The sequence below is a fragment of the Limulus polyphemus genome, unplaced genomic scaffold, assembly GCF_000517525.1.
Source record: "Limulus polyphemus unplaced genomic scaffold, Limulus_polyphemus-2.1.2 Scaffold253, whole genome shotgun sequence".
NCBI classification, from domain to species: Eukaryota; Metazoa; Arthropoda; class Merostomata; order Xiphosura; family Limulidae; genus Limulus; species Limulus polyphemus.
The window spans coordinates 605041-621337 of record NW_013665863.1 but is presented as its reverse complement, the minus strand read 5'-3'; the positions used below and the strand labels follow the sequence as shown (position 1 = coordinate 621337).

Below are 16297 nucleotides of genomic sequence, written 5' to 3'. Positions count from 1 at the left end.
CTACTAAGAAAGTTGGTAGCCGGTAATCGTCGGGTTAACAGTGACATGTGTTTTTTAGGGTAATTAGACACATATCTATTATACAGTTTTATGACAGCTACTAATGACTATAATTTTAGAGTAATCGACAGAAAGTTCCAAAAAAAATAAAAAATTTGACTGTAAATTTGTTCAAAGAAAAATTCTGGCTGTAAATAGAAAGTTTTTAACACACATATCCATATCCCTATGACAAAATTAAAACCACAAAGTAAATATTGATGCGTATAATAAATACTTTAATATTTACATGTTTTATAATATTTTAAGTAACTATTTCCCCATACCCTACCTGAAGTATTCACAAGAACTTCCTTCATCTTGCCCTTTTTTGTTCTGTTTTCTGTTTTGGCAGAGTCTGATTCTTCCTTTGCAATTTGGCCTCCTTTGTCTGACAACTTTCTTACTGAGTTTGTAACTTGTAATTCCTTTGGTTCTTCCTTTGCAATTTGGTCTTCTTTGTTTGATAACTTTCTTCGTGAGTTTGTAACTTGTAATTCCTTTGGTTCTTCCTTTACAATTTGGCCTCTTTTGTTTGACAACTTTCTTACTGAGTTTGTAACTTGTAATTCCTTTGGTTCTTCCTTTGCAATTTGGTCTTCTTTGTTTGATAACTTTCTTCGTGAGTTTGTAACTTGTAATTCCTTTGGTTCTTCCTTTACAATTTGGCCTCTTTTGTTTGATAACTTTCTTACTGAGTTTGTAACTTGTAATTGTTCTTCCTTTACAATTTGGTCTTCTTTGTTTGACAACTTTCTTAGAGAGACTGTAATTTGTAATTCATTAATATTTTTTGTCTCTTCAGTTTCTTTTTCTTCTGATTCACTGTCTGAGCTAAATTTCTTTCTTTTTATCATTCGCCCACTTCTACTTCGTTCAGGCTCTGACTTGGCAGTTTTCTTCTTCTTAGTCTCTGGTTCATGTTTATTTTTCTGTGAAAATTAACAGAGAAACATAAATTCCTAGTCTTTATGTAAAAAATATCCATAACAGTAAAATGTAATCTAAATATTTATACATTTTGAAATACTATGTAGAAAGTTCAGGACTCTTGCTTCACTCATGTACTAGTAGTGAGCAATAAGCTACCATTTTGAAATATTTCAATTCTGTCCTTCACAGACATACTTTGAATAGCAACTTCTAATGAATTGTACATTTTATACATCTTCAGTTCACGAGTGTCTCCTCCTGTTCAAGATAGTCTCATATCATTCAGCAACTTATTATTAGGCAAGGAAAGTTATTTCATCAATACTGGTATTAGTAGCTCGACACTACAAGCACATGTTTTACAATGTCAATTATCAAAGCACTACTCTTCTTTATAACTTGTACAGATTTACTTTTGGTGCTCATGATTAAAACCACATATTTTCTAAGAAATCAATTTCTTAATCAAGATGTGGTCTGAATAAAAATTTTCATCTCAAAGACAACAATAATAACTGAATAGACTTTTAGATGTTCAGAGAAATAAAGAAACATATCTTTGAATTACATGCACACTTTAGTGACAGCTCTTTTAGTATATTCTAGTTAACATCCATTTTTTATGTATCACAAAAATAAAAACAGCATGGAAAAAGCAAAGCAAATTTAAGTGTTTCAGTTTGCATTGCCATGTGATCAAGTTTGTTAACAAAAATTATATAAAAATACTATATTTTAAAAATTGTGACACTGACTGCATTACCTTTTAAGTACAACAAAAATCTATGTATGTCACTGAGTCATGTTTGGCAACAAAAAAGAAATATAAGTAATTTCATACTGAGTTAGTGAGACTAGTCTCCTCGGAGTCAGCTTGATCTCTATGAAGAACTTGAGTCCAATATCTAAAAACCTAACATAGTTTTTCAACAAATAATAAAATAAGCTTGGATTCAATGTGACATTGACCTTTAAATATAACTATTACTCACAAATGTAACTGTATTATTTTTGTCAACAACAGTGGGAGAGATCACACCCAAAATGGCAATAACACGTACCAACAACAACTACAGGCTTTACTCTCTTGTCCATTGGCTAGGTTTTATATTGATAACTTTGAGCAGAATTCCTTGTAAAACCTCGAGAAAGCGATGATTATATTGAAGTCTTTAGGAACATTGAATTTCAAGATGGAGAGGGATAGTTTGATGAAGGAGGAGGGATCTGTACTAATTCATTAAATAATACTTATTCCAGTGAAGTTTGATACAGCTTCATTGAAAACCGTAAGAGGAATTTATTGCATAAAATTGTTACAGGCCTATAAAAAGATATTTACATTCCCAGAATTTTAGAAGCTGTAGAATTTATATCATGAGGACAGTCACATTATAGAGATGAGTATATGGTTCAAATGAATTTTGCATAAAAGGAATAAATCTGTTAGCCTTTGAAATATTCTGGACCTAAGCTTATTATCTGATTTTGCAGATAAATCTATTTTTATGCAGAAATTAAAAACTGATTGTTTTGATACTTAAGGTACTTAAGGAAAGTAGAATAAATTCAATTTCTCAACAATGTATGTGACCAGTTTAGATTTGAGATCTGTTAACTGTACAGTCAGCGTAAGTTACTATATCTTAAAATAATGACCCAATAAGAAAACCTTTGTTTCTTTTTTTTTGACACACTTCACAATCAAATGACCCATAAGTAGTTTCAAAGAAATACTTCTGAAAAGTATTTTCTCTTGAGTTATGAGTTTTTTAAGTGTTTTTATATACATGATTGAGATATAATACAGATTTTTGATCTTTAGATAAGATTTTTAGTTAATAACTTACTTGTGGAAGTAATGCCATTATTTTAGAAAACATTTATCAAAACTTATAAATATTGACATTTTTATTGTTATATAAAATAAGGTTATTTTGGGACAATGGGATGTGAACCATGGATCCTCAGGTTCAAAGCCTAGCCTGCTAACCCCTACACACAAAAATGAAATGAAGTTGAATTAATTTACACTGGAATACCAAGTGATAGCTGAATTAAAAGCAATCAATAATTTAATGAATAGTTTACATGTTCACAGTCTGGTATGCTAACCCAGAACAAAATATGCTATCTCTAGAAGGAGGAGGAAAAAAAAAAGATTAATTACTTAATGAATTATTTCAATGAAATTAAAAATCCCTTTACCTTTTTTTCACTTTTCAAATCATCCTTGTGGATAGCATTTTTTTCTTTATCTTCTTCTTTAATAACCATGCTCTTAACAACCTTTGTTTTTTTTGTCTGCATAAAAATTAGATAATTCAAAAATTCAACATTTTTAAGAGAAAGCACAAGACTTATCAAACAACCTTATATTATAAAAGTTTATTTTTTACAAAAAAATATTACTTTCTGCCTGTACTACAGGTTAAACTTAAAAAGAAAAACAGATGTTCACTCTTGTAACCTATTTTCTGCATACAAAGAAGAAATGCCTGTTTTAAAAGCTTTTATAAACAAATTTGAGAGTCGACACTTTAAACTTCTGGGTAATAAAACCAAATACTGATTAGATTTTTTGTTTCGTTGTATTTTGTACAAGGCTACTCAAAGGCTATCTACACTAGTTGTCCCTAATTTTGAAGCAACAGACAAGAGGGAAGACAGCTAGTCAACAACACTCATCAACAACCCTTGAACTACTGTAACTGAATAGCAGGATTTGACAATTCACAATTATGATGCACCTAAAGCCCCAAAGTGCAAAGCACAAATTATATTTTGGGTGGTAATGGTGAGTGAATCATGACCTTCATGTTCATAGCCCATCACACTAACCACCAGGTCATACACAGCTCAATACATCCTGTGGATAGATATTTAGAAAATCTCCCTCATAAGATAGATATTGCCTTGACTAGCTGTATAAATGAAAAAGACACATTTAATTATATATTTATCAAAGTTTAGTTTATAATGCCCTCTTGAAATTCTGGTAACATGAAAGCAATAACACAGCTTGATAATCATCATCTTCTGGGGCCATAGTAAGCAGTAAGGCCAGTCAGGCCATGGCCTAACCACTTTTTCAGGCAAGTATAGATACAATTTGTGTAATAAAACTTGTTTATTTTAATTCAATACATTATGTTGTGTGTATGCAGTATTTGTAGCTAAAATTTATTGGGGGGGTATGCCTCCAAACCCCCCTAGACATGAAAATATGGCAATGGTTTAACCACTCCATGTTATCGTACCATGCCTTAGGATAGGTATTAGTCTTTTTTTTTTTGTATTAAATATAACCAAATATTCTAGGTATGGTAAAATAAACTCTCCCATTTACATTATAAGTAACATCTTTTTACTTTCACTGTTAATCATATGAATATCATTACTCAATTGTGTTATAATGTTTTAGTTAACCATATGCACAAAGAGTGCATCCAATGGACTGACCCCATGTATCTACACAAAAATGTGTCAAGCTTTTAGTAAAATGTACAAGTCTGTTGTATACAAAAAATCAGACGTGTTACCAAATTATTTGTACTCAGGATATGTCTGCAACTGGCAAACATCAGTCTGACTTAGACTCTGACAAGTTGGAGTGTAAGGTGATGTTCATGTGAAGAATAAAAATACTTTTGTTCATTGTACAGCTTTCATATTACATTTTCATAATCTCTAGAACCTCCAAAGTACATATTTACAGTTGTCTTCAGTATCCCTGTACACTGTATCTGGTATTTACTCTCCTCTACCATGAACTGTCACTAAATCAATAATGTAGAATAAAAGTAATAAATGATAACTCTGACATCAAATGCATAATACCATGTTGAATGGCTCTCTGTAAAAAGTCACTGCATGAGTACTTTGGCACCACACGACTAATTTATGATTGTCTTGGTTTTGTCTAGCCTGTTAGACTAGGTGTGTGAAATTTTAGAATATAGAATAACTGAAAATCATAGCAAAACAGTGAGCCAAAGAGGATATTGATTATAACCAATATCTTTTAAGTTAGTGATACTCACAGACTAACTGTAATAATTAAAAATGGTAATTCTTATAAGGCACATAACATTCTTTTCATTACCTCGGTTGGAATACCTAGGAATATTGTACAGCAACTGGAAATAATTCTTTATCTGATGTTTAGTATAATAATGTAATAATACTTGAGTAATATTTTCAGGATTACCAGAACTAATACTTTTGTAATTTAACATTCTTTGGAACTTGAAATATATTAATGTTAAGATATCAAACCTTGAATCTAACACAGTTGACTATTTACCTTATCAGTTTTCTGATCACTTCTTCGTTTACGGTTTCCTGGCAAGGGTTTGGCCTAAAGTTAAAGAAAGAAAAGGGTTAACTTTATATGTTACCAGAACCAACAACCATACATTTTAATCGAATTTTTTTGATTTTATAAATAATTGATATATATTGCTTATTTTTATCTCATCTTCATGACTTATTACACATAACTTGTGAACTTAAAACTCTTGGCTCAGGCTATTGATCATATGATAAAAAAAAATACAACTTAACATTAAAACACAACTGTTTCAGACTTCTGACTTGCAAATTATTTATCAGTCTTACCAGTCAAAAAAAAAAGCTCTTTAATTTTATTTGTAGAAAGAAAATTAACTTTTACCCAATTTACATGAAAGAAAAGTTATTAGAACCATTAAATTAAATGATCAAAGTTAAAAGTTAGTGCTGTCTTACATTCAAATTATGACTGAAAGTTAACAACAAAATACAATGAAACCTCATTCATCAGGGCATCAACAATCTGAATTATTCCCACTTTGGATAAATGTTCATAAACATAAATCTTTTCTACATGAAATTTAAACTCTAATCTGTATGTTTGTATTCTGAATCCAAACAACTATTTTGTATTTTAAAAAAATGCATTCTCTGTAGATACATAACTTAGTAATTTGTAAATAATCCCATGAGTGTCAAGTACGGGTAAATTAGAACATAAATTGACATGATAATTACTGATCACAAAACACCTGCACTTTTAGTGGGTACCAGTTTATGACAGTTTTTTTTAGAACAACCTTCACAGTAAGAAGATATAAATAAAATATAATAGATACTGAGAGATCATCAGAATGATTTATGCTACAGTCGTGCCAAGTCACAGTGCTCCAAAGGGAAGATAAGTATAAATATCAGCATCATTAAAATGTGATGTTTGCTTATATAAGAAAGTAATACTGTATGTTTTATATTCTATAAGCAAATCATTGGTTTGAAGAAAGTGACGATTTATGTGAAGATAATCACAGAAGATTTGGATTATGCAACTTGTTTAATTATTGATGACATAAAATAACAAACTGATAGGTTTATTGCATATATGGTTGTCTTTTGTTTACGAGTTGTATGCCCACCCTTACTAGATTTTATCTTTATATTTATCAATCAATAACATATGCTATTAATAGAGTGTTCATTGTATTCAAAGTGACTGATTCCACTATCTGGATGTCTCAGTAATCTAAAACTACTTCATTACAAATGTATATGGATTAATGAGGTTTCATTGTACATCATAAAAGAAAAAAAAATATGTATAGTTATTTATCTCTTAGTTCTTGTTTTTGCAAATTTGGTCATGAATATGTCTTTCTGATAAGACCACAAGCCATCCCACAGCCGGAGATAGAGACATCAGTGAAAAGATACAGAAGATGGATGAAAAGGGGAACCTACAATGGCACACTTAAAGATAACTGAGGTTAGTAGGAGAAATTCTATGAGACAATGGGTCTGAGGATAGACTCCTCTAAAGTGCAAGATCCCACCTGAAACTCTAGGGATTGCAAAGCCAAAGACAGGTGAAGAGTTCCTTGAAATGTGTTGATCAAAAATGTCAGATGTATTAGGAATTGAGTAGACACAATACCAGAGAGGAAACTAATTGGGTGATCAACTGAATGTGAGTAAACGACTGGTCAAGAATATCCAATCACTTATACAATGATGAAAATCTATATTGAGTGTGTGTATACATGAAAGACCAGATAATGCTTTGATTACATGTTTGAAGAAATAGGGTCTAAATGCCAGACCAAAAATGTAAGGCCATGAACTGATAAGCCATTCCTAGATGTAAAAAACAAAGAAGCTAATGAGAAAATGGGTGAACTGGAAAGTGTAAATAAGAATCTTTGATATCCATTTTCATCGTCCAAAAACACGGAGGAAGGAATTACCCTAAGATTCTCATAGGTTCAATCTTGAAAGAAGGAATGTCTAAATAGCAACTGAGATGGGAAAGATCTACCACTGGTCTCCAATCTTCTGTTTTCTTCAGTACCAGAAATAAAAACATGAAGCATAACTTCATTATCTACTGATTTTGTAAAAGGTTCAAAACTACCAAGACCAAATATTCACATATAAATTGGCAGACAATGATGAAATTGAATAGATAATCTGATGAACCCAAGAGTCCATAGATGAACAAAAAATTTGAGATGACCCCTAAAAGTCTGGACAGAGGAATCATCTGGAAAATGGTCAATGAGTGAGTCATAAATACCTAACTCTCCTTCATTAATGATAAGCCAAACAAAAAGTATCAGTATATATAGCAGGCATCAAACGTTATTCACTGTTGTCTGGAAGATGAATGACAAATTTTATCAAAAAACAATTGCACTTTTAAATTATAATAGCACTAAAATTTCTGCGAACGTATTGATTAAAATTATTTTAACTACACTAAAACAATGAAATAAATACACCTAAACATTTAACAACAAGAATGGTAAAACATACAGAAAAAACACATTTAGGCCACAATATTTGAAGAATATCACAACAGAATGTTCATGATGTTAGAAAAACACGTAGGTTCAAGAAGTCTTGATAGCGCTTTTGAAAGGTGGACCTTTCTTCTTCAGGGGCAAACAGATTGTTAATATGTTTAACCTATGGTGTATGGTTATAATTTTAATCAGACTTTGTCTTTTATATGTATAAGCTATTGTTGGAAAAAAATTAAAAAAAAGCCACATAGTAATTCTACATGCACATACTGTTGTTAGTATTTGATAGAATACTGCTTGAAACTTCTCAACTACTTGAACGTACTTTGTGACTAATATAAAGATATCAAAAAATGTAATGACAACATACATAAACAAATTATATCATAAAAATGCTTTAAAGTACATCAATGCATTAAATTTCAGAAAGGTTTTAAGCTTTATAAATCCAAAATATTTCTGTGAAAAGCACCAACCAACATCATAATTCAATTACACTAAAATACTGCAAACAAAAATGACTTTATATAATGAATTTCATTACAAATACACAGTCAAACTGATATCATGGTTCTTTGAAAATTAATTTAACTAAAGACAGGTCTAAAAGCCAGATGGTTATAATAATTCAAATGCTTTGTCTATCAGAAAAGTTAGCCCAATTTAAATAATACACAAATATGCTTTTTCGATAACACAAACTTAATGGATCAAAATCCCGCCAACCTTTAATCTGTCTTCATCAATGACTAACTTAGATTCATCTTCACTTTCTGACTTCTCAGCTTCACTATCATCTTGTTCTTCCTCCATGTCATCTGAGCTTTCATCCTGTTTAATAATTACAAAATATGCTCATTTCTAATCAAGGTTTCTACTAATAAACAACTAAATATTAAAAATTTTATTAGTCAAACAACCAGAACTGCAACAAGTCATAATTATTTATGCTATCTGTTTTGGAACATATTGTTGCGTCAGCGAGTCACATGACACTGTGACGCAACGTTTCTAGAACTATCATGTACTTTGGCGAATGTTCAAGTTCTTACTAGAAATAGGGTACGCTGGTATATAAAAGAGGGGAATGTAATGTGTGGATAGATAGTGAGTAATTGATCTGCGGTCGGAGTATTATTGACGTTCGTTGCTATAGCGTTTGTTTAGCGCGATTGTTGAGTGTATCGGTTAAGTTATATTGTTAAGTTATATTCGGAAAGAATAAACCAGTTTTATTAAATAAAGGCTTGTGTCGCTTAAGTTTCGTCGGAACGAAGTTACGGAAAATTAATTAACACACGGAGACGTAACAATATCTAGTAAGAATATCACCTATAACATCAGCTTACTTGTGCATATAAGACAACAATTTGTAAGCATAATGAAATATCTTAATACATACTACATGTTTCGACAGACCAATGCTCTGTCAAACATATAGTAAGTATTAAAATACTTCATTTAGTTTACAAATCGTTGTGTTTTATATATACAAATTTCCTAGCATAATGTACTTCCTTAGACAAAACATTAGCTTAGCTTTAGAAAGGCTGATAACATACTTATTCTGAAACTTATTACAAATTAATACTCCTAAAAACAAAGTAATGGACTACCATAGAAAAGTATAACAGCATTTTTACAAACTAAAAAAAATCATACATTGAATTTTTTTCTAACTGAGCTAAAAGTCCAGAGCTAATTATGGTTAGAACACTTCTGCACTGATGGAAGTTAGACTTAGAAATCAGTTACAAGAAATTCACTGACTGATAACTTTTTTGTTTGTTTATAAAGGTATGAAAACAAATTACAATCATGAACCAATTAAAGATACTGAAACCAGAATTATCACAACAAAATGCTAAAAAAAAAAACAGCTCTTACCGTAGCAGTTGGAGGAACCACTTTAGGGTTGTTTTCAATTTCCCACAAGCCATCATTGAAAAACTTGCGTTTCTGAGGTTTTCCAAACTTGTCTTTGTATTTGTGATAAGAGAACAGATCCTTAGAAGCAAGATTAGCTCTAAATATAATAACAATAAAAAAAATAATAAACACAAACTACATATATACATGATAAACATTATGTAAACTGCAGATGTTCTTTTTTCCAAATTTGTCCATTTCGGTTCAAATTAAAGTTGTGTAAAAATAGTATTTCAGAGTTATCTCCTGTCTTCCACAGGTCATGCCTAAGAGACTTTTCATTCAGTACCAGAACTAATCAGTTGGGCTGGATGATGAGAGACAAGAGATTCTCTGAAACATTATTTATGTATTCAGTATAGTACCTTAAAAGTTAAAGGTTTGAATGAAAAATCTGGCAAAGCATTAGAAACAAAAAGACCAACAATTTATGATAAAAATCATGTCAAATATAGATGCTTTCTAAATTCCTTTTGATTTGTCCATACTTTAGGCAAATTAGGAGGAATATATATATAATAAAAAAATCTACAGTTTACATGATTTTTAAGGCCTACTACACACACACACACATATATATATATATATATATATATAAAACATACATTTGTAACATGAATTTTACCACTGATAAAAACAGAATTCAGACTACTTCCTCCTCCTCCCAACTTAAAAACTATGTAAAAAGCATTAATCTGCACTAGGGGAAATGAAAGAAATTATTTTATGGCTTTTTAAAAATTGAACCTAAGTAACACATGAAACAGAATAACAGCATGGCTGAAAAACTGATGATCTTTATTAATGTCTGAAGACGGGTAATTATTACACATGTCTGGTTCGAATTAAGGAAAATTTATTTTTTTAACAGGATGAATGACTTATGGAATGAGATGTCATCAAATGTAGTGGAGTTTAACAAGAGAGTTAAGGATTTCCTGAAAAATAAAGGAAATAAAGGGTGGGCTAACATTTTTAATTTTCTCAAGGGTAGGCATGCAAAAACAGCCTAGGAAGATTAAATGGTCCCTTGTTGTTCTTATGTTATCTAATAATTGATTATTTCATTCACAAGTTAAGTGCCTGAAAATAAAAGCACTAATTTTCAGTTTACCAACCTAGTAAATAAAGTTTCTTAATCCACAATACATGTCTAAACAATAATAAAAAGCTTACTAAAAAACTTAATACATTCTATAAATAAATCAAAATTCTAAAAAAAACTTGCAAGTTCATAACAAGATAATTTATTATTTGAGGTTACTAATAACACTAACCCTCATCTATCTAATGGTAAGTTGTCACACTGTTACTACTGAATTTATCTTCTTGCATATAATATAAAAAACAGAACAACTAGAAAGTTAGAGAGACTTCTCTGAGTCTAGTATATTATTTTGGGAAAGGAATATAACAACATATTGAGTTCCTGATGTTGTATGTTTATTTAGCTAAGCATTATATTTCATAACATGTGAATGAGATCATGAGTAAAAATGAAAGTGTTAAGAAATACTCTACTACACTGTTCAACCAATAGTAAGAGTCTATAATGATCATATGTCAGAGAGAGACTGCCAACATCTTGCTCTGTTATGGATCTTTTCACAGAAAATATTCTGAGCAATACCACCAAAACTATTATAAACAGAGTATTCTAAGTTGGAGAGGAATGAGAACTACTTAGTATTTCTATCTAGCATTTTATATGTAGGAAGGAATAGGGGTCTCATCTGCCTGTCAGGGGTATGGTCCTTAGGTGAATTCACAGAATCAACCAAAAATATGACCTGCTTACATTTAAAACAGATTTTAAAGGTTCCAATCTAAGAAATAAGGAAGTGAAAGATATTACGTGCAAGACCAAGGGAGATTTGTTGAAAAATTTCCAGACAAAATTAAAGAAAGCATAATGTTCCAAATAGAAAGAGGAACAACAGCCCATCTTTCTCGACATTCAAAAAATGTTTTATCCTTGGTATAACCTAATCTTCACTTGCAGAGAAAAACAAACAAACCCTGATACATTAAAAAAATGTTTTATCTTTAGTATAACCAAATCCTCACTTGCAGAGAAAAAACAAACAAACCCTGATATATTAAAAAGATGTTTTATCTTTAGTATAACCAAATCCTCACTTGCAGAGAAAAAAAAACAACCCTGATACATTAAAAAATGTTTTATCCTTGATATAACCTAATCCTCACTTGCAGAAGAAAAAAAACAAACCCCGAATACATTAAAAAATGTTTTATCCTTGGTATAACCAAATCTTCACTAGCAGAGAAAAAAACAAACCCCAATACATTAAAAAATGTTTTATCCTTGATATGACCAAATTTTCACTTGCAGAGAAAAGAAAATAAACCCAATGCAATCACTTCAGTGGTTTCATATAAAATAATTAGAGTAATTGTAAAGTAAACATTAAATGGTCAACCCTATTAATATATTGGCTTCAGAAATATTTACAATAATCAAACACTGAATGATCCAATTTTCAGCAGATCAACTTGCAGCTTTTTTTTTTATCTTACTGAGCATTTCAAAACATTTTTTCCTTAATTTATTGATGAAAACGTACCAAACAAAAAGCAAATTCTATGATACTTACACTTCATATGTGCCAAAGAATAAAACAGGATATTTATTTACAGGTACTTTCTTTCCTACTGTTGGATGTTTTTCAATCTATAAATAAAAGAAAAAAACTTTACACATGAGCACTGTTTACTCAAAACATCTCAATAACCTGTAAGTCATTTAAAGTATAATAATATATGTGTGTGTGTGTGTGTGTGTGTGTGTGCACGCGCGTGTATGCATGCAATAAATACAACCAAGCACTTTTTTAATCTTTAACTCTTCAGCTTTAGCCCTACATCAAATGTTATACAAGGAAACACTGACGTTTCTACACATATTTCGAACGAAATCCAGACCCAGAAAAGCAATATCCATTATAAACAATTTACAAAATCAGTTATGGATATTCTTCTATGAATAATATATAAAAGATACAATGAAAACTTATCTACATGATGAAATAGTTTCCCATGCAACTGTACTCTGAAAACAAGCAAACACTTAACAGTTCAATTCGTTAAAAACAAATAGGCAAATAAATATCTAAGGTCTATGTTCATATCAAAATGCACCTGTAATCAGATTACATGCAAAATAGTGACATGGCTACAAGCATGACCCCTTTTAGTATCTCTCTAGCTATGGAAGAATGGTTAATGTCAAAACAATTACCCAACCAAGGCTTCTTAATACTCTGTTATGAAAACACATGAGTGTGCATTACAGGCACTGAAGTATCTTAGGTAATGATGCTACAAGTGATTCTTCATATATTTCTATAACAAACATGAGACAAGTGAGTCAGTTCTTCAAAAAAGTTAGCAAGTAGCTTTACCTTGTTACACAAAACCACAAGTATGAGATACTTTTAGCACTTCTCAAGGCAATAAGGTAACAAGCTGAGAAGATCATTCCAGAAAAGCAGGAGATAGAAGATTAATGGAAAGTCAAGAAGGATATCATCAAAAAAAAATTGTAGTGTTGCTCTGCTCATTTTTTTGTTGTCTGTTATAACCCATGGTGAAATCATAGACTCAATCGAAGGAAATGTTTGTTTTCGTTATGCATTACGTAATAGATCCTTCAAACACTAACTGTTTTATACATTTGTAATGAAGTAAGCAGTACTTCTACAAACAGATGGTCCACATGTATCAAGTTGTAAAGTGAGTAGTTTGAGAGATTTTATACATACATTCATACACATATACATAAAAATGTAACATTTCTAAGTTTAAAATGTTAGAAAATTTCACCTTCACTTATCAATTTTTTCAGAACCTCAATCTGAAAGCAGAGACATTTTACATGATAAGGATATTGTTTTTGAAAAAAACAATCACCACTTAAATAAGCTTTTCTGAACATACCTAATGATGCCTGATCATTTTTGTAATTTTCATATTCATATGTATTAAATTTGTTTGTTTCAGTGCAATATCACACTAGGCTATCAGCTCAGTGAACCACAAGGAAGAGAACTCTGAATTTTAGCACTGTAAGTCCATAAATTTACTGCTGACCCACCAGTGGATCATATTTATTAGGAATATTCACTGAGCTTGAATGCATCAGCATGCGTGTCAGATAAAAATGTGTTCTGGTTACAAACTTGAAAGAAGGGTTCACTTTCAGTTGTATGTTATGACTTAAATGATTATATCAAACTTTTTTTATATTCATCAGAGCTCAAACCACATCTAAAAACATAAATCAAATGTAAAAACTATTTCTTCTATACTACTTTCTACATTAGATAACGTAAGACTTAAAATATTTTTAGTATGTTATTTTTCAATGAAAAAATGTCATCTGAATTAAAGCACTAAATCCACCTATGTTGGTAATAACTTCAAGAGAAACGAGTCATACAGCCATGATAAAACAAAATATTTGTACCAAATTCTAGCCCTAATGAGAATCATTACATATATATATATATATATTTATTGTGATTAAAACATATCATTTACTTAACTCTTTAAACCCATAATTTTTTGCCCATTCTGTCCTAATAATTATAACCATACCTTAAAAATTTCTGGTCTATTTATAAAAGGTGGATAATAACATGGCTTGGATTAGTTTTTAGCCAAAGAGACATAAATGTTATTGGATGCTGTCTTCTTCCAGTGTGTAAATCGGGAATTTTGGCCAGATGCTAGCAGCAACCATTCAAGTTTAAGGAGTTAAAAAAAAAGGTAGCTCCCATTCATTATATTTAAATGCTTAATTACTTTATATGGAGCTTGTGAAAGCAAATAAATTATTTAAATTTACAAAACATTATACTATAACAAAATTTTTCAATAGCAGCAATCCAAGGAAATAGTTCTTGCAAGAACAATGATCTCAGTTAAATTATATATATTGTACTGTATTACATCACAGATTTATCTGCAGTTTAATCATTGATATACACATGTTTATACAGAACAAAGTGTTGAATATATATATGTACAAACATTAAGTTAAAAATCAAGTATATCTTCTGACCCTATGTTCCAAAAAGTAAACAGTAAAGCAATGTATATCTCAACTATCTAACCATAATGTATCTACTTCAGTATTTTATAATTTTGCTGATGTTACTACCTTGAAATGCCACAGTCAGTTACAAGTTATTCAAATGCTACCAATATTAAAAGTTTCACACAGTATTCAAAATCTCATGTATAATAGTAACTCAGTGGTACGCTTAATATTGTTATTGTACATGTAAGTTGTCAACTATAAACGAGAGCGTACTAAACATCCTCAAGTAAGTTCTGCAAAATTGTCAAACATTAAAATTAGATTTAAAGCTGTCTGTTTTAGATCACAAGGTACATCACATTCTTTTGGTTTTACAATGTACAATTTCTGTAACTTCTGTTACAGTTAGAACTAAGATCTAATTGTAACAATACCTTACAACCTTGCCATTTCCAATTTATAACTAAACAATACATTACAAAAGATAAATGTTTAATTTAATAATTATTGTCAAAACTTCATACATAAAATATACATTATTTTAAGCTACTAGTACTACTACTTACTATAGTACCAGTATAGCTTTACTGAAAATTAAAATATGAATTAGAAGTAAAAATTTAAATACGAGTTGTTATTAATATTATCTAAATTCTTGCCCCTTATTCTTTTGAAGAAAAATAGTCAACAATTCGAAAATGCCCAAGTTTCGGGTTTTTTTATTTTTAAAAATTCATTCTACCTTTTAAAGTTTTATATGTGATCCTGTATGCTCTTAATCTTACCAATATTGCTAAAAGTTGATACTCTAACTTTTAAGATAGAATAGGTAAAAAATAATGACTCAAATGTCTTACTATTTTTATCAATATTATATTACAATACTTTTATTTTGCTATTATACTATACTAGTCACTATTAATAGTATTATTACATAATCCTAATATTTGTAGTACTAGTAGTACAAGTGGCTAGGCCAAACAAACAAAATAAAAATCTTACTCTAGCAGGCCATGGAGGATATCCTCTAACTTTGGCAAACACCAAATCTCCCGGTTCATATTGTGTTTTTTCTCCCATTCTAATTAAATGTTTCTTTTTTAATATACATCTACAAAAAAAAAAGGAGTAACACTAAAAGTAAAATAAAAACATGCCCTATCAAACAACCAACATAATAGAAACTAAGCCTAATACTCTTAATAAACGTCTGAGTAGGCCTAGCGTCTTCTATTTTTTTTTTCGCTCTCTATCTTTACAGGGATCTCGTTTGAGGCTACTTTAGTCTCGCAAGCACTATTTCTGGTGAGTATATTCTGGACATTATTTGCAGTTTGGTATTTTTCACTGGAAAGATATCAACGTTTTTTATTCAGGTTAAAGCTATAATTTGGTTTAATAATATACAAAAACTACAACCACCAAATATAGAGTAAACTTTTGTCTGAAAGCTGCAAGAAAACTTAAAATTAAAGTTGTGAATTTGTATGCTCTGAAACGTAAAGGAGTTAGAGACGGTTTG

General features: G+C 30.3%; 1 protein-coding gene across 1 annotated transcript in view; it reads right to left on the bottom strand.

The window, feature by feature from the left end:
- LOC106478828 (PC4 and SFRS1-interacting protein-like) overlaps window positions 1-16031 on the bottom strand; it is a 73706-nt gene extending 57675 nt beyond the window's left edge. The window contains exons 1-7 of the mRNA XM_013939400.2: window positions 15778-16031; window positions 12329-12405; window positions 9672-9810; window positions 8511-8615; window positions 5279-5332; window positions 3181-3276; window positions 332-971 (exon numbers count right to left, since the gene is read on the bottom strand). Of these exons, the coding sequence (XP_013794854.2) occupies window positions 332-971; window positions 3181-3276; window positions 5279-5332; window positions 8511-8615; window positions 9672-9810; window positions 12329-12405; window positions 15778-15855 (1189 nt within the window). The 5' untranslated portion in view covers window positions 15856-16031. The remainder of the gene's footprint in view (window positions 1-331; window positions 972-3180; window positions 3277-5278; window positions 5333-8510; window positions 8616-9671; window positions 9811-12328; window positions 12406-15777) is intronic.
- Window positions 16032-16297: the final 266 nt, after the last annotated feature.